Below are 23,871 nucleotides of genomic sequence, written 5' to 3'. Positions count from 1 at the left end.
CTAGCACACCGTCCGGTGTCTGGCTCTAATACCATTTGTAACAATTCAAGCACACTACTAATAGATATTGTCCGCTTTGGCCCGTTACGTATCGTTGTCAGCCTCACAGTTTTAAAACGTGTATGCTAGGGAGAGCTTTCCACACCCTTATAAGGAATGCTTCATTCCCCTCTCCAATTGATGTGGGATTTGACAATCCAGACCTCTTGGGGGCCCAACGTCCTCGCTAGCACACCGCCCAGTGTCTGGCCCTAATACCATTTGTAACAATCTAAACACACCACTAACATACATTGTCCGCCTTGCCCCGTTACGTATCGCCGTTAGCCCCCGATTTTAAAACACGTATGTTAAGGAGAGGTTTCCACACCCTTATAAGGACTGCTTCGTTCCTTTCTTTAAACGACGTGGGATCCACATATATAATAGCAATTTGCAAACCCGATATATTTTAAAGGCCAAGTTAAGTTGCCTTTTTACCAAAAAGGTAATCTTTAAATTAAAATTAAAATCAGTGAAGAATCTAAATACAATTCAATACATTTGTTTTTGATTTTGATGACTTGGAATCTGTTGACTCAGACCAACTTTAGGAACAAGGCATGGTTTCACTGTGCAAGAACTTGACAAGGCTGTTCTGTTTTATTATGTGTTGGTTGTTGGTTCTAATGAGACTGACCCACTCTGGAATATGGACCATTATTCCTCCACTTTGTCCTTCATAGCTTCTTTTGCTGTTGCTGAGGTGTTTTTAGCTTGTAGCTTCTAAGTGGGGCTGCCTGAAAAGAAGAGAATTTAAATTTTAAAACCAAATAAATTAAAATAAAGTGGAGTCCTTGAAAGTGGCAAGCATGAAGCACCATTTCCAAGAGCCCCACAAAACAAAACTTGGGTAATGTCCATTCCCTTTTGTGCCTCTGCTAGTGCCAAGCCACACTTCATGGGGTATCATTACTTTTTATAACAAATGGTACTTGACTTTAAATATTTGATGGATTTTTAGCCCTTTTTCTTCCCATGTTTATCTGATAAGATGCATGCCTAATGAGTGCCTGTTTGTTATTTGGTAAAGAGTTGAACTTAGACTAAGTTAGCCATTAACTTGTGATTTGGGTGAACATTGATGTAGCTGGTGCGTTTGTAGAGAAGTTCTCGTGGATAAGAGCGAGCTTTCGATTCGCTCGAAGAAGACTTAAATGGCTTAGGTTCATTGCCTTGATAAGGTCTTAGTCAATTTGAGACTAGGACTTTACTTGTGAGATCCCACGTCGGTTAACGAAGCATTCTTTATAAGGGTGTGGAAACCTCTCCCTAGTAGATGCGTTCTAGAAACATTGAGGGGAAGCCCAAAGAGGACAATATCTGCTAGGGACTTTACTTGTCAGATCCCACATCGATTGGGGAGGAGAAACATTCGGTATAAGGGTGTGGAAACCTCTCCCTAGTAGACGCGTTTTAAAAACCTTGAGAGGAACCTTAACAGAAGAGGACAATATTTGCTAGGGACTTTACTTGTCAGATCCCACATCGGTTGGGGAGGAGAACGAAACATTCTTTATAAGGGTGTGGAAACCTCTCCCTAATAGATGCGTTTTAGAAACATTGAGGGGAATCCCAAAAAGGAAAACCCAAAGAGGACAATATCTACTAGGAACTTTACTTGTCAGATCCCATATTGGTTGGGGAAGAGAACGAAGTATTCTTTATAAGGGTGTAGAAACCTCTCCCTAGTAGACGCGTTTTAAAAACTTTGAGAGGAAGCCCGAAAGGGAAAGCCGAAAGAGGACAATATCTATTAGGGACTTTACTTGTTAGATCCCACATCGGTTGGGTAGGAGAACGAAACATTTTTTATAAGGGTGTGGAAACCTCTCCGTAGTAGACGCATTTTAAAAACATTGAGAGGAAGCCCGAAAGGAAAAACCCAAAGAGGACAATTTCTACTAGGGACTTTACCTGTCAGATCCCACATCGATTGGGGAGGAGAACGAAACATTCTTTGCAAGGGAGTGGAAACCTCTCCCTAGTAGACGCGTTTTAAAAACCTTGAGAGAAAGCCCAAAAGAAAAAGCCCAAAGAGGACAATATCTGCTAAGGATTTTACTTGTCAGATTCCACGTTGGTTGGAGGGGAGAACCAATCATTATTTATAAGAGTGTGGACCACATCGGTTGGGGAGGAGAACGAATCATTTTTTATAAGAGTGTGGAAATCTCTCTCTAGTAGACGCGTTTTAAAAACTTTGAGAGGAAGCTCAAAAGAAAAAACTCAAAGAGGACAATATCTGCTAGCGGTGGGCTTAACGATTACATGGCCAGCGACTTTGGAATGTCAAAAAAGAAAAAAGATTTCATAGTTGCACAGGAATAGACAATATGAATGGCAGAAAATGAAGGGCCAAAGGGCCAAAAACGAGAGGCACTGTTAGTATCATCATGATGCACAAACATATGGGCACTCACATATGTCTATGGTGAAGATTGGATTCTTTTTCCTCATGGAGTTGAATGGTCCATGAGATTAAAAGGCAATGCTTTGAATCAAATCTCATTCTCTTCCAATTTACTGATCAAGATAGTGGAATTTTAGCTGTTAGATATTCCTTTATGCATTTCTCTTGGAACTCTTAGAAGCTAAGTAAAAACCTTCGTGAAGTTTCATAAGCTTCAACTTAACTCTTCCATTGACCCATCATTTTCACATTCATATTCATATAAACTGCTTGAATCAAGAACTGATATCAACAGCAATGCAGAGATGACGATCATGATATCCAATGGGCAAACCATGATGAGAAAAGTAGCAAATTCAAGACAATTTTGGCAGTCATTTAGGATGATAATCATTCCATTTTACAACCAACACTATCTTTATCTGATATCTTGATGGAAATGAGCACATGGGTTCTAAGGATTTGGGTCACAAATGGCCTATTTTGATGGTAAAAATGTTCCTAAACACTGTTCTTTGATTGAGTTATTCATGGAAGTGAGCAAATGGGTATCATAATTTAGCATAATCAAAGCCAAAAGATCTAGTTTTGATGGTCAAAAGGAATAGCAGAGAGTAAAAAAAGTAACCCCTCCACCTCTCTTCTTGGTGTGGAAATAATCATTGAAAATGACCCACCACTTCAAATTCTTGCAAAAAGAACCAACCTGGGACCTTTGTTCTTCCTCAAAACATTTACACCATCCATCAAAATTTTACAGTTTTTTTCCTTTTTGAAGCTGAAATTTTTACAGCTGCCCATTACAGATAGTGACCCAACATTAATGTACTGATGAACTGCAGAGACATTGAATGGAAATGGAGTGGGTTTGGGCAGTTTGTGTAGGTATGTGCCTTAAAGAAAGCGCAATCATTTTCAGACATAGCTGTGGTTGAAATTTAAGGGGTAAATGACCTTAAAGAAGGTAAGTTTTTTTTACTGATATCTTAGGAAAAAGGTAAGAAGATTTCTTCCCATTTAAGGTTTGAATGTTGTCCCTGCCATTCCTTACCCAAATCTTAACTGTCTGCAGCTCAGTACAGTCTCCAAGCTTGAATCCTTCTCCCTCTCCCTCTCCCTCTCCCTCTCTCTCTCTCATCTCTTTCTCTCTCCTCTTTGGTAAGAAATGAAATTTACTGCTCTTTTTGATGTTTTGACTGCTTGATATGAAAAGTCGGTTCTCAACTTAAAATGGGTCTGTTTTAAAACCCTTATGCCTGGAATTTTTTAGTAAGCCAAACCCTTTGGGAGAGAGAGAGAGAGATTTGATGTTGGGAATGGTGAGGCAAAGGAGAAGAAAACAAAACCAAAGTTTGTGTTTTTGTTGGAATGGTTATCTCTTTTGTATGGACTTGAGCTGAGATTAGAGAGAAATGAAGTAAGCTGTGAGACACACAACCAGACAACCTCAATACTTACAAATCACAAATCATTGCAGTAAAACAAACGACTTCTTCGAAACATTCCAACCAAATGGCTTCTTCTTGTTCTTGTTCTTCTTCTTCTTCTTCTTCTTCTTCCTGTTCTTGTTTTGTTGTTGTCCTTCTGGTTTTTACTTCTTTGGCTTCTGCTTTCTCCACTTCCATAGCCCATCAAATGCCACTAAAAAACCAAACTTTATTCCACCCCACCAAAGAGCTGAAGAAGCTGAAGAACATCAGAGCTTATTTACGCAAAATCAACAAGCCTCCAATCAAGACAATTCAGGTAAAAGAAATCTTGGTTTTTCTCGAAGTTTTTGATTGTTCTGCAAATTTGACAATCTGGGTTGCTGTTGTTTTTGTCTGAATGTTTTGTTTTGTTCTGTTCTGTTGCAGAGCTCAGATGGTGATGTCATAGACTGTGTTCTTTCTCATCTCCAGCCTGCCTTTGACCATCCTAAGCTCAAAGGACACTCCCCATTGGTAACCAATTCAAAATCAGAATCTTTTTCTGTGGGTGAAATTTTTTTGGGTTGATTGAGAGAATTGGAAGTTTCTGATGAACAGGAACCGCCTGAGAGGCCGAGAAGCAACAAATCCATGGAGGAAGTGGCGGATAACCACCAGTTATGGTCAGCTTCCGGCGAGTTTTGTCCGGAAGGGACAATTCCGATCAGAAGAACAACAGAAAAAGACATTTTCAGAGCAAATTCTATTCGAAGATTTGGAAGAAAACCCATTAGACATGTGAGAAGAGATTCTTCTGGCAATGGCCATGAGGTTAGAATTCAAACCCAAATCATTGTTCCTTTTTGATTACTCAAAGTCACTTTATTCATCCAAAAAAGGTGTTTTCTTGAGCTGAAATGATGAAAATTCAGCTAATTAAGAGCGTTGAATGATTACAGCATGCAGTGGTGTTCGTTAATGGAGAACAATATTATGGAGCAAAGGCAAGCTTGAACATATGGGCACCTCGTGTAACAGATCAATATGAATTCAGCTTATCACAGATATGGGTCATTTCAGGCTCATTTGGCAATGATTTGAACACCATAGAAGCTGGATGGCAGGCAAGTTCTTGAGTGTTCTTGAATGTTCTTGAATGTTCTTGAAATTCTTGTGCTTTAATCTTCCTTTTCGTTTGATCTTTTGTTTAGGTTAGTCCTGAACTCTATGGCGACAACAATCCTAGATTCTTCACATACTGGACAGTGAGTTTTCATGTCTTGAACTCGATTACTTTAAGGTTTGAAAGAACAGACAGAATTAATAACGTTGTTTTTTTTTGTTGGCAGACTGATGCTTATCAAGCCACTGGTTGTTACAATCTGCTTTGTTCAGGATTTGTTCAAACCAATAACAGGATAGCCATTGGAGCAGCAATTTCGCCTGTTTCCTCTTACAGAGGGAAACAGTTTGATATTGGTTTAATGGTTTGGAAGGTAAGTTCATTTATTGCACTTTTTTTTTTTATATTGACCCAAAAAAAAACCCCGAAATTTATAAACGTCAAATGTTTTAAATTCGTGTACGATCTCGGTTATTGAATCTTTACGTTTCTTTAAAACTACCGACGAGGAACGACCCGAATGTTACCAAACGAGCCCTTTAAGTTTTCATTTGTGAAACGACCAGAATGTTACCAAACGAGCCCTTTAAGTTTTCATTCGTGGAATGACCAGAATGTTACCAAATGAGCCCTTTAAGCCCTTTAAGTTTTCATCTGTGGAACGACCACAATGTTACCAAACTTGAGCCCTTTAAGTTTTCATTTGTGGAATGACCAGAATGTTATCGGGCTCATTTGTGGAACACCTAGAATGTTACCAAACGAGTCCTTTGAGTCTTCATTTGTGGAACGACCAGAATGTTACTAAAAAACGAGCCCTTTAAGTCTTCATTCGTGGAACGACCAGAATGTTACAAAAAACGAGCCCTTTAAGTTTTCATTCGTGGAACGACCAGAATGTTACAAACGAGCCTTTTAAGGTTTCATTTGTGGAACAACTAGAATGTTACCAAACAAACCCTCTAAGGTTTCATTTGTGGAACGACCAGAATGTTACCAGAAACAAGCCCTTTAAGTTTCATTTGCGGAACGACCAGAATGTTACCAAAAACGAGCCCTTTAAGTTTTCATTCATGGAACGACCAGAATGTTACAAAAAACGAGCCCTTTCAATTTTCATTTGTGAAACAACCAGAACGCTACCAAACGAGTCCTTTAAGTCTTCATTTGTGGAACAACCAGAACATTACCAAACAAGCCCTTTAAGTGTTCATTTGTTCATAGCATATCTAAGTTAAACTATGGCCACAGGATCCAAAGCACGGACACTGGTGGCTCGAGTACGGGTCGGGTACGCTCGTCGGGTACTGGCCAGCATTTCTATTCAGCCATTTAAGGAGCCATGCAAGCATGGTACAATTTGGAGGGGAAGTAGTGAACAGAAGAGCTTCAGGGTTCCACACAGCCACACAAATGGGGAGTGGCCATTTTGCTGAAGAAGGCTTTGGCAAAGCCTCTTATTTCAGGAACTTACAAGTGGTTGATTGGGACAACAACTTGCTTCCTCTCACAAATCTTCATGTCTTGGCCGACCATTCTGACTGCTATGATATCAGACAAGGCAGCAATAACGTTTGGGGCACTTACTTTTACTATGGAGGTCCTGGCAGGACCGTTAGATGCCCTTAAAAGTATCATAGTTCTTCTTATCATTAATAAATATCATCGAAAAAACAACGTTATAGGATAGAACCTAGTGTCTTGGGCAGCGATTTGGGTCGAGAGTGGTTGGTAAGGGATAATGAGTTATTGTGGTACAGACACGGTGAGCAGTGTGGATCAGACCTACCTATCCTGGTAGGACCTCGTAAAGGAACGAAAGCGGTTGAGAAGTAGTGGTTGAAGGTAACGTCTCGACATGATAACGACCATACTGTTTGTCATGGTCTCGAGCAAGTAGCGGGTTTTGTTACTCGTGAGAATTTGTTTATATTTTTTTCGGTTTGGTTCGGTTTTTTTTATCTTTGTGTTTTGTCCTAAGCCTTGAGGTAGGTAGGGTTTGGGTTTGGGTTTGTTTTTTTTAATTTTATTTTCTAATATTAATTATAGAGAATGGAATTTTTGTAACTATGGGAGAATACAAAGAATTAGACAGGTTGTGCTCTCTTATGCTTCCACTTTTTTAAAAAAACCATCATTATCCGTTATCCATAACGGTGTTGGTCTTAGCTAAATTTAACTCGAGACATGTTCGAGAGCGATCTTATTGATTTTAAAGCTGACAAAAGTGATTACAATCGTTCTAAAAAAACTCGTAAACGAAACCAATTTTCAATTGTGATCTTCACTTCTCGTGGTTGGTGTTTTGATGATTCCAGCAATCTCAATTTCCCGAACAACTAGCTTCCTTTAATGTCTCTCATAATGTGCTCTACGGAGTTGAAAGTCTGTAAGATCCCACATCAGATAGATAGGAGAACAAGGTGTAAAAACCTCTATAACAGACATGTTTTAAAATCGTAAGACTAATAATATCTGTTAGCGGTGCGTGAACTATTACAAAATTATATCCTCATGAAGTACGTGGACGGATTTAGTATTGTTAAATGATTAAAAAATGATTATAATCTTGAGAGAATATTCTCAGTGTTGGTTTCTAGATTACAAGTTTATGGGGAATTGAATTATTACAGGCACTTTAGCTTTAACTATTATATATATATATAGAAGGATTTTGAGCTTTGAGTCATCAGAGAATGGTGCAGAAGGAAGTACATAATAGAAAGATATTGGTGTCTGTGTGGCTCCTCGCGTGCTGCTGCTCCATTACTTTGCCATTGGTATGCCCGCTCTCTCGATAACGAATCTTTACGTATCTTTATAATGGTATTTCGTTACTATAGTCGTATAGACATGTAACAGTTTAAGCCCACTACTAATAGATATCGACTGCTTTGATATGTTATGTATCGTCATCAGTTTCATGATTTTAGAACGCGTCTATTAGGAAAAAGTTTCAACACTATATAAAGAATGTTTCGTTTCTCTCTCTAGTGGATTTCACTAGTAAGACTGTCAAATTGTTAGCTCGATATGAGACTATTCCGTATCTTCGAAATGGTAATTTGAGACTAAATTTGCATTGATAGGGAGTGTCAAATTTTCTCGTGGAGCTCGTTCCTTGTCAAGGTCGGGATTTTCCATTTTAGACACTAGGGTAATTAGTGAAATTTGTATTTTTCATTTTAGTTCTGGGAGAGACTAGAAAAAATCACTTTTAATGTTGGTCATTATGATAACCAACACTGTTTTGACTGTCATTTATGAATTATAATGAACTAAAATTAAGTAAAAATAATTTACATTTTCATTACTTACCTGATGAGTACGATATAGATGATTTGTTTTCTTCTTTTAAAAGATGTGCTCGTTTAAAAGAACACGAGACATCGATTCAGAAGCTCGATAATAACATAGATATCTGTGTAATAGGAAGATTTGGGATGAGAATGAAAAGAGACGTACAATTCCCTCATTCAAAATATATAAGTCCCACATCGAAAGATTTATGGATGGAGGGCAAATTTTAAAATATGATTTTATCTCTCTTAAGCTCTCAGCATGTTGGGCTTACTTTGGGCTCAAACATCAACAATGGGCTTTAGCTAGCTCTATTCACTCTCTGCCTCGAGCCCTTGAAAATCTTCGGTTCATTTAAATTGAAAGCATTTTTATGGCGGGAAGTACTAGGGCTCACAGAAGAACAGGGAATTACCGGGAAAATGACGGCTAAACCATAGAACAAGGCTCTGTTCTTGCATTGAAGATGGACTAATACGACTGAATTTCGAATCTCTTCAGCCTATTACTACGTTTGTTGCCCTTGATCGTCATCATTGTTGAATCGGTTCGAATTCCTCTCAATAATGCAGCAACGTCCTTCATTGTCGGGCGATCATCGGCGCGATTATAGGCGCACAGAAGAGCGATTTCGAGGACTTGATACATTTCTTGAACTTCCGCGTCGAGATGGATCGTAAGCTTTGGGTCCAGAAGCTCGATTGGATCTTTCTGGCTGTATAGATGATGCTGAACCCATTGGATTATGTGTTGGCCTTCTGGAAATGAAGGATCGGCAGGCTTTTTTCCGGTAATCATCTCTAAAAGTACGATTCCATAGCTATACACATCGCTTTTTTCTGTTACTTTTAGCATGCGACCATACTCTATCAATAAAATCACTGTTAGTCGAAAGTGGAATTTGATTGAAAAATTAGGTTTACCAAACCGAAATTAGTGCTCACCTGGTGCAATGTAGCCATAAGATCCGACGAATTGTGGATTGGCTGACGAGGAGTTGTTCGGATTGTCCTCAATGAATCTAGCGAATCCAAAATCTGTGAGGCACGCGTCGTATTCATCACTCAACAGTATATTTTGGACCTTCACGTCACGGTGCGAAATCGCGGGAACGCAGTCGTGATGCAAGTAAGCCAATCCATCTGCCACGCCGATCGCGATCTTTAACCGAGCATTCCAGCTGATTACATAGCCACTAGAGCACCGCTCGTGTAATAGATCGCCAAGGCTTCCGTGTGGCCAGTAGTCGTAGAATAGCAATTTCGTTTTCCGATTTGCTGCCCAACCGAGCAACCTGATGATATTCCTATGTCGGATACTGGCTAGAATTGAGATCTCGGAGGAGAATGCGGCGGCGACGAACTTCTCCGATGTCTTGAACCGTTTGACGGCAATTGTTAAACCGGGCTGGATGTTTACCTGGTAAACGACGCCGGATCGGCCACGGCCGAGGATGTTGCCAGCTGTCAGTTTCTTTGCGACATCAGATATTGATAGGTCGAGCTTCTGATAGAACGTCATCTCCCATTCGAGTTCATTGCCAATCTCCAAGTCGCTATCGACGCCGTCGCCGTCGTGGTCATCGTAGAAGCGTCTTTGGGCCCGTTTTTTCAATCCGAAGCTCATGTAAAACGCCACCATGACAAGCGTCCAAGCTATGCACAGTAGCACCACCACTGCTTTGCGAGACGCTGATTCACGCCTTGAGGTTTTGTCTCCATTTTCGTCGGTGAACTGGCTGCCAAAGCAGAGATCTGGATTACCGGAGAGAACGCTAGGAGGGAGTTTTCGGAAGAAGGAAGTCATCGGTACTCGGCCTGAGAAATTGTTATCGGAGATGTTGAGTACCACAAGATTCTGCATTACGGCGATGATTTGGAGGTCGCCGCTGAGGTGGTTGTGTGAGAGATCCAAGATTCCGAGTCTGTCTAAATAAGCGAACTCCTTCGGTATCTCGCCTTCAAGTTGGTTCCAACTTAGGTTTAGAGCGATCTCCAGCGCCGGAATTTCTCCCAGCTTTCCCGGAAGATTACCGGAAAGTTGATTAACACTCAGGTCCAATAATTGTAACTTCAAGCAGGAACCGAGCTCACTTGGGATTGGGCCGGAGAATCGATTGTTGTACAGAATGAGTTTTGTGAGTGAGCTCAACAGTCCGAGACCAGGATTTAGATTCCCTTCAATTAAATTATTCGAGAAGTCGATGATTTGAAGGGAAATAAGGTGGCTGAGACCTGAGGGTAAAGCTCCAGTAATATAATTGGAGTGTATATCGATGAATGTTAGATTCTTGCACCCAGAAATCTCAGCAGGTATTACTCCAGAGAACCGATTCTCTCCAAGGTCTAAGAAACTCAGATTCTTCAAGTGCCCAATCTGAGGTGGGAGAGCGCCGAAAAGCATGTTGTTGTTAACTCTGAAACGATTTAGCGATGAACAATTTCCGATCTCTGGAGGTATAACGCCCGAAAGATTGTTGGAGAGGAGCATGAGGCTGTTAAGCTTCTTGAGTTGGAAAATTTCTCCAGGAATGTGACCTGTCAAGCCATTGACTGATAAATCCATCTCTTCAAGCATCTGGCAGCTAGAAATTGAAGACGGAATACTTCCCTCGAGCTTGTTATGCCACAAGAATAACGTTCTCAATTTTTTTAAATTCCCTAGTTCTGATGGTATCAAACCCATGATTTGGTTGTTGTCAAGCATCAAGTGAGTAAGTTCCCTCCAATTCTCAATCTCGGTTGGGATCTCGCCTGAAATATTGTTCATTCCCAAGTTCAATTCTTGTAGCGAAGTCAAGTTCCCAAATGTGGTTGGAATGCTTCCCGTCAAAGAATTCATTGAAATGTCAATACTCAATAATTGATGACAGTTTCCAAGCTCCTTTGGCAACGTGCCCGTCAATCTGTTCCTATATAGAAACAGATTTTGCAGGTTCTGGAGATTCCCGAAACTGGTTGGAATCGAGCCTGCGAGCGATGTCTCATAGATGAACATGTGTTGGAGCTCACTGCAGTTTCCAATTTCAGGAGGAATTTGGCCAGAGAGAAAGGTTGTGTACAATGCGAGTGTTTTGAGCTTCTTGAGCAAGCCTAAACTGGGTGGCAGAGAGCCTGAAATTCTGGTTTCTGCAAAGCCTACATTAACCAAATTGGTGCAGTTCCCAATTTCTGGAGGTATATTGCCTTCCATGTCTCTGTTCCCACCAGCTCTGATCACCTTAAGCTGCTTCAAGTTTCCTATGCTTCTGGGAATTTGACCGCTAAGTTGATTATCATGAAGACCAAGCTCTTTAAGGATCGTAAGATTCCCAATTTCAGCTGGGATCGAGCCCACAAGTCTATTTGAGCTGAGATCGACATTTTCGAGCTTGAGCAAACCACATATCTCAATTTGGATTTTTCCTGTCAAGCCATTGCCACTCAGGTCCAATGTATTTAGTTCTCTTAGATCGCCAATCTCTTTAGGAATTGAACCAGTGAGGTTTGTTCCCACCAAGATGAGCTTGTTTAGGGTCAACAATGAGCTAAAATTAGTGGGAATTCTACCCCCCAATTCCACGTACCTGAATTCCATTTCCACAACTTCCCGTTTGAAGTTGCAGGTGATTCCAAACCAGCCACAAGGAGTTTCATCATTTGAATCCCAATTGTTCATCTCTTGGGCCGATAAGTTCAGAGATTGTTTCCATGATAGGAGAGCTTGGCCTTGATGGTTGACGGCAGAGGCGATTAAAGAGAAGGAGAAAAGCAGGAATAATATGATGAAGAGGGTCCACTGTTTTGCATGCATTTCTACAGCTGTGCAGGAACTCAAATGGGAAAAGCAGAAAAGTGTGTCTGAACCCCCTAGGCAACGGGCGAGGACAAATCATGTCCTTTTAGCTTATCTGTTGCTGAATATCTCTGAACATAACCATGTTCTCTGGTTCCAACAGACCTTCCAGTCTTTGTTGGTCAAGCCAAATCAATGAAATTACAGTTGGCTTCCGTTCATTTTTATGAACGAGGAGAGTTCTGTTCTTATAGTTCAAAAATCAGAGGGAGAGTGAGAGAGAGAGAGAGATAGCCGGAGGGTCCTAGGGAGAGACTAGGGTGAGACTAGGGAGAGACTAGAGAGAGACTAGAGAGAGACTGAGAGAGAACCTATTCAAAGATAAGTTGGGCGATCCTGTAGAGCTGTTTGAAAACAAACAAAACTGTCTTAGTCTGGACAAATTGATGTCCATACATAAACTTACATGCATTCATTCTGTTTAGGAATTATGTAGAAGAAAACCTGAAAACTGCAGACAAAACTTCAAAATAATAAAAAGAATGTTAGTGGAAGTAGGATGGATTGGTAGGTATATTATCTGTTTGAAAGTCCACTTGTTCATTATTTGGATGCGTAATCATATTCTATGCAGACCCTTAAACATGTAGGTATTTCATCTCAACATCTCTGGAGAGATCTGTTTTTGAAGAAATTGTAGCAGTCACAAAACCAGTGGTAATGGTAAGCCATTGAAACTTAGACCCTTTCACTAGATATTATTCTTTCTTTACTTAATCTTTAGTTTTGTAAGCCATTGAAATTATACAGGACAGTACAACCAATGCAAGCGTAAAACAAGAATTCAAGTCAGAAAAGTAAAGAACTAAGCACCCGAGGACTACGGAAAAGTATTTTCCAGGAAGGTAATACAAACTTCAAAATATTCTTTCTGTCACGTCATATATAGTTGTTGTAGATTGACATGAGCAAATATTGTGATACACATTCAACAATTATATGGATTGTTACATCTGGCATTTTTCAGAGAGATTACAGTATTGAAACAAAAGGCTTCAAGGCAAAAATAAACTAATATGAAATGTGGAAGGAATATGCAGTTCAGACTCCTTATCGTGCGAAGCCATCAACTAAGGGATGAATAGGTTGGTGCTGATACTATTTCTGTTTCTATTGTACATATAATAATGATATTTGCTTTCTGTTTTTCTGGCTGTGGTTGTGTCATGAAAGCCTGCGCCCATGGGGTAACGTTTTGACATTCTAAATCCACTCTGTTTTCTAATATCTTTCATTTGTTTGGTTCTCTGTTTACTTTTGTAGTTTTTTTTTGTAATAGTGGTTTTTACAGATCTCTCTTGATTTTAGAAAATCTTCTCGTTTACAAATTTTGACATAAAGGGGATTGTTTTAAGTTTTACATTTGTTAAAAGTTAGTTTACAAATCGCATTTTACATGAAAGATAATATTGTTTGTGAATGAAAAATGTAGTGCTTCATTCTATAACAAGAAACTTGAATGTATGTTAGGAAGAAGTTAGTATATTTGAATTGCACATGAATAATATTTTTTTTTCCCTTTAAATGAAAAACTAAGCTTCCATCAAGACTTATTAAAGAAAACAAACAAAAATTATAGAAAAAGAAGAAAAACCTTCTAGATGAGGTGCTTCCATGACGAAATTAACCTATAAAAGTTGCAAGCAAGAGCGAATGGTAGAGATCAAAAGATAAAACAATAGTTGCAAAAATCCTTAGAAGTTGACATCCAAAAAGAGAAGTGAAACCTAGTCATTAGCCCACATCCCCTTTTCATAACCTCTAAAAGTTCTCCTAATTCTCTCAAGCTAGGTGTTCTACAAAGTTGCGCATCCTAAACTCAAAAATTCTCCTACGTCATGAAATGACAGGTAAAACAACGACATCATTTATACACTAGAAACATGTTAAAAGACTTTAAAAATGACCGATTAGGTTATAAGGGATAGATAAATTGATTATGAAAGACATGTATAACCTTTGGTTTCTATGGGACGACGTGATTGGCTATGCACTAGCCAAATATAAAAATGCTCCATAAACGTCCAAATTGTAGGTATATATTAGTTATCTATTGGACGACAAGATCAACCCTGCACTAGACAAATATAAAAATGCTCTAAAAATGTCCAAAAGGATATATAATTTTAATGTGAAAGATAGGTATAACGTTTAGTTTCTCCCAAACGACAAGATCAACTATGCAGTAGACAAATATAAAAAGGCTCCAAAAGCGTCTAAATAGGTTGCAAGGGATAGATTAATTGTAAAAGATAGGTGTAACATTTGATTTCTATCGAATATGAAGATCAACTATACACTAAACAAATATAAAAACACTTAAAAAAAACGTTCAAATTAGTTGGGATGGATAGATAAATAGGTTATGAAAGGCCAGTGTAATATTAGGTTTCTACAACAAGATTAAATCAAGTGGGAGAATCCGCATGCGTTTGAAACTAGGTAGCCAAGTAGCTGAAAGAATGCCACTAATCTGTTTGGTGCTAAAGATGAGAATAAGTTGCCTATGCCTCGAAAGAAATCTCTTACCCTTCATTTATATATTTTCAATTTTTTTTACAAAAATTGTTCTGATCTTTGTGGATTTATGGTTCATCTAACGCTCATCTTTGTGGCATTTAGTATAGATTCTTAAAGTTCAAAGGAATATGTTCAATGCCTAATCTCACTCATTTCATGACAATCAAAATTTGTAGGATCAAACAATTATTTGATGGAATCAATCGAAGTGGGTGCAAATGCTTACAAGACAAGGTAATATATTATCTTAATCTCTTCAATTTAGTTATATTGTTTAAAAAGTTTCAATTATATATTTTAACGACTTTGAGTTGTGTCATTTTTTTTTTTTTTTTGTTGATGAATTGTTGAAATTATCTTATGATAAAACATGATACTTAGCCATCGGTAGAAATTTAGATGAGATGTTAAACTACTAAAAGAGAAAAGTTGAAATTTCATCTAATTATCTCAAAATTGGGAGAAATTGAAAACTTTTCTCTCTTAGGTGACATAATTCATCGTTTCACTTTCTACCAACTTATAAAGTATATCATGAAGACTCTATCATCATTTTTATGTTCAATAAATCATTGAATTGTTAGATAGTATAAAAAGTTTATGAATCTATTAGACACAAAACAAACAATAATCTTCATCTCAAACTTTTTGAAGAATCTAGCACCCATAAATATACCACTTGGGTAGGCCTTTACTTTCCGCTAGAACTTCATGGGTGTTGTCATATTTGCTAGGTTTTCGGGGATGAACACCCCACCCACTACTACTTGGAATGGAGAAAATAAAATTCCAAAACAACTTTGTAAACCCCAAAATTATTAAAGAAGGATTGAAGAGCCACTCGAGTGTCAAAAGACAAACTGACATTTAGCCCTTAAAACAATGGGGGAGAAAGGAGGAGACAGTGAAAGCTAAAAAAAAGCATAAAATTAAAAGCTAAAAGTCAATTATTCGGATGGGACAGATCTTGGGATTTGTGCATAGAAGAAAAAAAAGAAAAAGAAGGAAGGGCAGAGCTTAAATTAAGGGCAAAAAAGAAATATGCAATGTAAATATACCTATACTTTATACTATAAATAAATATCACCATTATTTTGGTCAATTTTCTAGATCATTTTCACCTTGAACCATTTTCAATTTTCATGCACCATCTTATTCATCTCCCACTATTGTCCATTATATATTCTTTATCTCTCAGCTATTCTCTTCTGGTCATCATAATCTATATCCTATTATCACATTAATCTTTCTCCTCATTATTATTCAATTTTACCTTTTTATTTTCTAAATTATTAAATTAAATGTTTCTATACTCGTTTGGTAGTTCAATGAAATATAAAATGAAGATTCAAATTTCTGACCTCTAGATCGAAGGTACATCTTAACCCAGTTGAATTATATGCATAAATTGATGTTTTGTGTGGTTATTCTTTTACTTGTTACTTTTTAAAATAATTCTTAACTAAAATTTAAGGCTAAGTATATAGTTCGATTTTTTTTTTTAATTTTTCTAATTTTTTTTTTTACAAGTTACAATTTCATCCGTTCATTCATTTTTCTTTGTTGCAATCATTATGAATTTAAAATAATAATTATTATGACCTTGTTAATCCTTAGTATACCAACATTTTAATGAGTTTGTTTTTACTCTTATCAACGATAATTTTTAAATTAGATCAATTTAAGCTCGGTTTACTAATATTTTATTTTAGATTTATGTTTCCTCTAAAGGTTTCTATTTGTGGTTTTTGTTTTTATTTTATTGTTTGAATTCTTAATTAAATTAAATTAAATATATATATATTTTTAGTTTAGTTTAGTTGAATTAGATTTTTAAAAAATATTTAGAAAATAGATAAAAATAAAAATAAATTCATAAATAAATATATTTGTAAGTATTAAAAAAAAAAAAACTAATCAAGGGCAAATATGTAAAATGAAAGCTCCACCCCATTATCCGTCCCTAAAAAAAACCAACCACCAAATATGACAAATGTACGGGAAAACATCTTTATTGGGCATCAAACCATGTTTTTTTTTTTCTGCTTTTTCTCGCATATTATATTGATTTCCCTTAAGTTATTATTTATAACGAACCATTAAAGGGTTTTTTTTTTTCTTTTTTGGAAATAATATATCATTTCAACTCCAAAAAATTGCTAATCCAAGGTACAAAATTAGTAAACAAATATTCTTTCTTTTCTTTGTCTGTGTTGAAATATATTATTTATGGAATATATCCTAGATATTATATCTTAATATTCTTCCATTTATGGTTAGATTTAGAGTATATTTTATTTTATTCTCAGTATTTAATTATTTTATATTTTCCTCATTTGTACTTTTCGTATCCTATTTAAAGGATATCAATATCAATGATAATATACACCTTCTCAATTATATTTTCTATCTCATTCTTAACATGGTATCAGAGCACCGATCTTGATATTCCTAATATCAAAGCTCCGATCATGGTATTCCTAATACCCCCTTGGACTCTGAGTCCAAGGGGAGTATTAAACCTAAAGCCAAACCCTAACCAATCAGTGAAGCCTTTACCGTCGTCAATCATCCAATATCAAGAATACGTTATAAGCATCTTCAAATTTCTCACCAAGCTCAAAGGTGACATATTCAAGATGTTCGTATTTTCTTTCACAGCCTCTCAAGTGATCCAAAGCACCGATCTTGGTGTTATTATCCACTAAAGCATTTATGCATGGACAAAGAAGTGATCAGGGAGGATATTCACTTGTTCCAAATCAAATTAAATGGGACAAGTTACCAATCCTCGAGTCAATCATTGCGGCCTATTTCTGAGTCTTGCATCTTTCTTGAAAATTCAATAATTTCTTGAAAGTCTAAAAATGCAAACCAATCAAAGGCGGTCTATTTTTTGATAGATATTTTCATTACTGAGAAGACAAGAGTGAAAGACAACTTGGGTGTTACTGACCTACCGTAAAGACAAGTTAAAGACAAGTTGGACGTGATTAACATACACTCTCCAACTTGAGGGGGAGTGTTGAGATATATGGAATATATCCTAGATATTATATCTTAATATTCTTCCATTTATGGTTAGATTTAGAGTATATTTTATTTTATTCTCAGTATTTAATTATTTTATATTTTCCTCATTTGTACTTTTTGTATCCTATTTAAAGGATATCAATATCAATGATAATATACACCTTCCTAATTATATTTTCTATCTCATTCTTAACATGGTATCAGAGCACCGATCTTGATATTCCTAATATCAAAGCTCCGATCATGGTATTCCTAATACCCCCTTGGACTCTGAGTCCAAGGGGAGTATTAAACCTAAAGCCAAACCCTAACCAATCAGTGAAGCCTTTACCGTCGTCAATCATCCAATATCAAGAATACGTTATAAGCATCTTCAAATTTCTCACCAAGCTCAAAGGTGACATATTCAAGATGTTCGTATTTTCTTTCACAGCCTCTCAAGTGATCCAAAGCACCGATCTTGGTGTTATTATCCACTAAAGCATTTATGCATGGACAAAGAAGTGATCAGGGAGGATATTCACTTGTTCCAAATCAAATTAAATGGGACAAGTTACCAATCCTCGAGTCAATCATTGCGGCCTATTTCTGAGTCTTGCATCTTTCTTGAAAATTCAATAATTTCTTGAAAGTCTAAAAATGCAAACCAATCAAAGGCGGTCTATTTTTTGATAGATATTTTCATTACTGAGAAGACAAGAGTGAAAGACAACTTGGGTGTTACTGACCTACCGTAAAGACAAGTTAAAGACAAGTTGGACGTGATTAACATACACTCTCCAACTTGAGGGGGAGTGTTGAGATATATGGAATATATCCTAGATATTATATCTTAATATTCTTCCATTTATGGTTAGATTTAGAGTATATTTTATTTTATTCTCAGTATTTAATTATTTTATATTTTCCTCATTTGTACTTTTTGTATCCTATTTAAAGGATATCAATATCAATGATAATATACACCTTCCTAATTATATTTTCTATCTCATTCTTAACATGGTATCAGAGCACCGATCTTGATATTCCTAATATCAAAGCTCCGATCGTGGTATTCCTAATACCCCCTTGGACTCTGAGTCCAAGGGGAGTATTAAACCTAAAGCCAAACCCTAACCAATCAGTGAAGCCTTTACCGTCGTCAATCATCCAATATCAAGAATACGTTATAAGCATCTTCAAATTTCTCACCAAGCTCAAAGGTGACATATTCAAGATGTTCGTATTTTCTTTCACAGCCTCTCAAGTGATCCAAAGCACCGATCTTGGTGTTATTATCCACTAAAGCATTTATGCATGGACAAAGAAGTGATCAGGGAGGATATTCACTTGTTCCAAATCAAATTAAATGGGACAAGTTACCAATCCTCGAGTCAATCATTGCGGCCTATTTCTGAGTCTTGCATCTTTCTTGAAAATTCAATAATTTCTTGAAAGTCTAAAAATGCAAACCAATCAAAGGCGGTCTATTTTTTGACAGATATTTTCATTACTGAGAAGACAAGAGTGAAAGACAACTTGGGTGTTACTGACCTACCGTAAAGACATGACCTACCGTAAAGACAAGTTAAAGACAAGTTGGACGTGATTAACATACACTCTCCAACTTGAGGGGGAGTGTTGAGATATATTATTTATGGAATATATCCTAGATATTATATCTTAATATTCTTCCATTTATGGTTAGATTTAGAGTATATTTTATTTTATTCTCAGTATTTAATTATTTTATATTTTCCTCATTTGTACTTTTCGTATCCTATTTAAAGGATATCAATATCAATGATAATATACACCTTCCCAATTATATTTTCTATCTCATTTTTAACAGTCTGCAATGCGATTATTGGGAATATAAATCTAGTCCACCATATATTTATATATAAATCCAAATTAAAAAATGGCTGTGCTTTTCTGTCTATTTATTTATTTATCATTTAGAACATGAGATGTTTCCCTAGTAATCATTATGATTATCCACGTCCTCCTAATTTTTGTTTATTGTTACTTAATTCTCTCAATCATTGGGTGTTTCAATATTATTAACCATTTTGATATCCCTAAGTATAATTATTGAATGTTGATCATGTAATATTAATTATTGACAATAGTTATGTTTGTAGAATTAGAAAAAATTTAAACCAGCCAATGATTAAGACATATATCTTTGATTTAAATATTAGAAATTTAAATTTTTTGTGGCATATGTTGTTAAATTAAAATAAATTAAAAAATTAGATTGTGATAACTAACTCATTTTAAGAAAAAAATTTACTATTTCATAGAGTGGTGAGCATCTGAAACTAATATCCTTCATTGTCTCATAACAAACTGATAGAGGAGAAACCCAAGAATAGAATTAGTCCGTTAATTTGACAACCTGCTGCATTTCTCATGGACTCAGGTAAAAATTCAACATGTAGGGTTTGTCTCTATTTATTCAGCTTCCCAAATTTGCAATCCTTTGCCGGAACATGATTTGTGGGATTTTTGTGTGCTTAATCAGTTCATAATCATCCTCGGTCAGGCCATTGGGCGGATCCTTCCACCCATTCTTTCTCTTCTTTTAACCGCTCACAAATATTTGTATACTTATGTTCTTCATTACCGTTTGAATATAGTAGAAAAGTTGCTGAATTGTCAATACAATGTTCAATTTTTGTGCTTGTGTGAATTTCAAGCAAGAAACCAGGTAACTTTGCTTCTTTTTTTCTTTAACATTGTGTGTTGAAAAGAAAAGAAGTTTATGGGTTCGTTTGGATTGATTTCAGCGACGAGGAACGGCAGAGGGATGCGTCGATCAGGAAAAAAAAATTCAAGAAGAGTTTAAAGGAGGCATATAATGTTCCTTTGACTTTGGTTTCTCCACGTGAATCTCTAAATTACAGAGAGGATCGAATTATCAATCTAGATGTGTAAGTCTCTAATGTTCATTTCTTCATTTGAGTTTAAAACTAAAATGAGAATCATATCGATATTTGGAATGATAATTGGTGTCTAAATTTAAAAAATTTAAAAATATGTGACTCTGTTTGGTTCGTTTTTTGGCCTCAAGACTTGAAAATAATTGTTTTTTTTTTTTTTTGTTTGTCTGTCTTTTTAACTTCTAATGAATAGGTAATTATATAGTTTATATTAGAATTTGTTAAGATTATTGATGATTAAGTTTAAAACAAAAATTGCAGAGGAGACCCAATAATGTACGAAAAGTTTTGGAAGAAAATGGGGAAGAAAGCGACGATAGTGATACCAGGGTGGCGATACATGAGTTACCTCTCCGGCGGCCAGAGTCTTTGCTGGTTTCTTGAGCCTGATTTATGCCAGCAAATTCTCCGATTACATCGTGTCGTCGGCAATGCCATAACCGAAGGCCGTTACATCGTCGTCGGGACCGGCTCCTCCCAGCTTATACTGGCTGCACTTTATGCCCTCTCTTCGCCCAATTCTTCTCAACCCACCAACGTCGTCTCCGCCATCCCATACTATTCTGTGAGTTCTTTTAACAACTTAACCAACGTGTTTGGAATGAATGTATTTCAAATGGGAAATTTTTTCACATTATTTGAATGTTATAAACTTATTTCATTATGGTTTGAATACAGTCATATCCATCCATGAGTGACGACTTAAAAACAAGTGTTTTCAAATGGGGTGGAGATGCCACTACATATGAGAAAGATGAACCTTATATAGAAATCGTCACTTCTCCCAACAACCCTGATGGTTCCCTACGTGAACCAGTGGTGAACCGGAAAGGAGGCAAAGTGTTGCATGACCTTGCTTACTATTGGCCTCATTATACTCCAATCACTGCTCCAGCTGACCATGATCTCTCTCTGTTTACTTCCTCTAAGTGCACTGGCCATGCCGGCTCTCGAATCGGGTTAGTTCTTATAGTCAAAAGTATGAATTAAATGTTAGAAATCACGGACTTCCCTAATAGTATGATATTGTCCACTTTATTGTCCACTTTAAGCATAAATTCTCAGGGCTTTACTTTAGAGACGTATTCCTTGCTTATAAACTCATATGATCATTCCCTTAATTAGTCGATGTGGGACTCTCTCCCAACAATCCTCAACAATGCTCCCCTCGAACAAAGTACACTATAGATCCTCCCATAAGGCCTATCGAGCCCTCATACAGCCTCGTCTTAATTGAGACTTGACTCCTTTCTCTAGAGCCCTCGAACAAAGCACACCTTTTGTTCTGACACTTGAGTCACTTTTTGAATACGCCTTCGAGGATCACAACTTCTTTGTTCAACATTTGAGAATTCTATTGATATAGCTAAGTTAAGGGCATGACTCTGATACCATGTTAAGAATCACGACCCTCCGTAATGGTATGGTATTGTCCATTTTGAGCATAAACTCTCCTAGTTTTGTTTTTAGTTTCCTCAAAGGACTTCATACCAATAGAGATAGTATTTCTTACTTATAAACTCATGATTTTCCTCTTAATTAACGTTAATGTTTGTTGTGCTTAGGTGGGCTCTTGTAAAAGATCCAGAAGTAGCGATGAAAATGGTGAAGTTCATCGAGATGAACACGATCGGAGTGTCTAAAGATTCTCAACTTCGCACGGCAAGGATATTGAGCGTAGTATCATCTAGTTGTGAACAAGCTGGGAGTTCAGAATATCCTGAATCCTTTTATGGATTCGGCCATCGCCTCATGATAGAGAGGTGGAGCCGTCTCAAACAGGCCGTTAAACACAGCGGAATGTTCACTCTCCCAGACTTCCCCACCGCTCACTGCACCTTCCACGGCCAACAAACTCAACCCCGACCAGGTAATCCCATTACCATTACACTGTCCAAAGATTTAGTTTGTAATCCTATTATTTAGGCAGTTGTGATTTGATTAGTTAGTTTGTAAAGCTATTTATATAGTTGTTTCGGTTCATCAGATAACTTTGATTGTATATTGAATTTAGTTTTCTCGACCATGACCTCAGTTCATAAAAATCTGATTTAGATCTCTTTTTGTTGGTTTGGTTTTTAGCTTTTGCATGGCTAAAATGTGAAGACGACGAAGAAGACTCCGCAGCTTTACTCCAACGCCATAGAATAATCGGTCGAAGTGGAGTAAGTTTCGGTAGCGAGGCGAACTTCGTACGTGTCAGCATGATGGATCGAGACGACAACTTCGACTCCTTCGTCCAACGAATATCGAAAATTACAAGGCTTTCTGAAGACTGAAGAAACTACACGTCGATCCAGCTTCATACCAATGTGACAATAATCCAACCACCAGTCGCAGCTGCAGTGAGCAAACCAAATATTACATAGGAGTCGAAGGCCCTATAGATATTATAATTTCATTCTTTCAATTTAATTTTGATATTAATATATGTATTCATTTAGATTTATATTTGTATTTGGTTAACTAGGTTAAAAGAATATCTAACATATTGTTACTCATTCATACCATTCAAATTCAATTAATATATACACTGACTTTAAACACTCTAATTTCTTCAAAGCAATAAAATTAAGGACACGATCTAAAAGAGACGAGTCAATGGATGCTTACCATAGACGAATTGATTATGAGATTCCACGTTGGTTGGAGGGGAGAATGAAACATTTTTTACAAGAGACGAGTCAACTGATGCTCACTCACCATAGACAGATAGATTATGAGATCCCACATCAGTTTGAGCTAAAAAGGGAAAGCCCAAGAAAGCCCAAATCTCCCTACTCGATAGTTATATGCAGTAAGTCGTTGTGTTGCATTTTTTGCTTACATGCTCATATAACATCAATTTCTCAAATCTTGCTTTCAAAACTCTCTTTCGAAATTTCTCTGCCCCCGTTTTCTAAAACTTTCTTCTTGAATCGAGATCAGAGGCTCGAGTATACGTCGATTGGCCGTAGGCAACGCAAAAACGAATAGGCTTAACTCACTTGTTGCTGAGAAGTGAGTGCTGCACAATCGCAAGTCCGCTGCCATCAAAGTGCGATTGAAAAGTCCAAAAAAGACAATATTAGCTCATGGTGGGTTTGGGCCATTACATTGATCAACTCACTCAACTTGAAGTTCAAGTATGCAGCTTTTAGCCTCAAACTTGCCTTCCAACTAGGACACGACCTAAAAGAGATGCAATCGATGTTCACCATAGACAGATTGATGAACCCAACTGTTCATCTAAAAGCCTAAGTACGCAACTCTATAACTTACCACCTATTACCTTCT

General features: G+C 37.0%; 3 protein-coding genes across 8 annotated transcripts; 2 read left to right on the top strand and 1 right to left on the bottom strand.

Moving 5' to 3' along the window:
* The first annotated feature begins 2,798 nt into the window (after positions 1-2,798).
* LOC111802247 (protein neprosin) lies at positions 2,799-7,101 on the top strand. Its single transcript, XM_023686546.2, has 7 exons — positions 2,799-4,198; positions 4,309-4,395; positions 4,480-4,692; positions 4,821-4,985; positions 5,073-5,126; positions 5,211-5,357; positions 6,236-7,101. The coding sequence occupies exons 1-7, from the start codon at positions 3,965-3,967 to the stop codon at positions 6,611-6,613; spliced, it is 1,278 nt and encodes a 425-aa protein (XP_023542314.2). The 5' UTR covers positions 2,799-3,964; the 3' UTR covers positions 6,614-7,101.
* A 1,654-nt stretch (positions 7,102-8,755) lies between these two features.
* Positions 8,756-12,076, bottom strand: LOC111802189 (uncharacterized). Its single transcript, XM_023686458.2, has 2 exons — positions 9,229-12,076; positions 8,756-9,150 (listed from the first exon to the last, which is right to left on the bottom strand). Exons 1-2 carry the CDS (start codon positions 12,074-12,076, stop codon positions 8,756-8,758), a joined length of 3,243 nt encoding a protein of 1,080 aa, XP_023542226.2.
* A 39-nt stretch (positions 12,077-12,115) lies between these two features.
* Positions 12,116-23,139, top strand: LOC111802190 (tryptophan aminotransferase-related protein 2). 6 transcript variants are annotated; one of them, XM_023686461.2, is made up of 10 exons: positions 12,116-12,781; positions 12,869-12,963; positions 13,086-13,203; positions 14,815-14,872; positions 20,296-20,363; positions 20,443-20,586; positions 20,857-21,160; positions 21,274-21,554; positions 22,161-22,465; positions 22,678-23,139. In XM_023686461.2, exons 5-10 carry the CDS (start codon positions 20,320-20,322, stop codon positions 22,872-22,874), a joined length of 1,275 nt encoding a protein of 424 aa, XP_023542229.2. In that variant the 5' UTR covers positions 12,116-12,781; positions 12,869-12,963; positions 13,086-13,203; positions 14,815-14,872; positions 20,296-20,319; the 3' UTR covers positions 22,875-23,139. The 6 variants fall into 6 exon arrangements, with proteins under 6 accessions (XP_023542229.2, XP_023542228.2, XP_086983042.1 ...); XM_023686460.2 differs by having other exon boundaries at positions 20,293-20,363; XM_087126916.1 differs by lacking the exons at positions 12,116-12,781; positions 12,869-12,963; positions 13,086-13,203; positions 14,815-14,872 and adding an exon at positions 15,944-16,012 and having other exon boundaries at positions 20,293-20,363.
* The last annotated feature ends 732 nt before the right edge of the window (positions 23,140-23,871 follow it).

Source organism: Cucurbita pepo, chromosome 9 (assembly GCF_057944985.1).
Source record: "Cucurbita pepo subsp. pepo isolate OVF chromosome 9, ASM5794498v1, whole genome shotgun sequence".
NCBI lineage: Eukaryota > Viridiplantae > Streptophyta > Magnoliopsida > Cucurbitales > Cucurbitaceae > Cucurbita > Cucurbita pepo.
The sequence above is the reverse complement of the archived record's forward strand: the minus strand, read 5'-3'. Positions and strand labels throughout refer to the sequence as shown.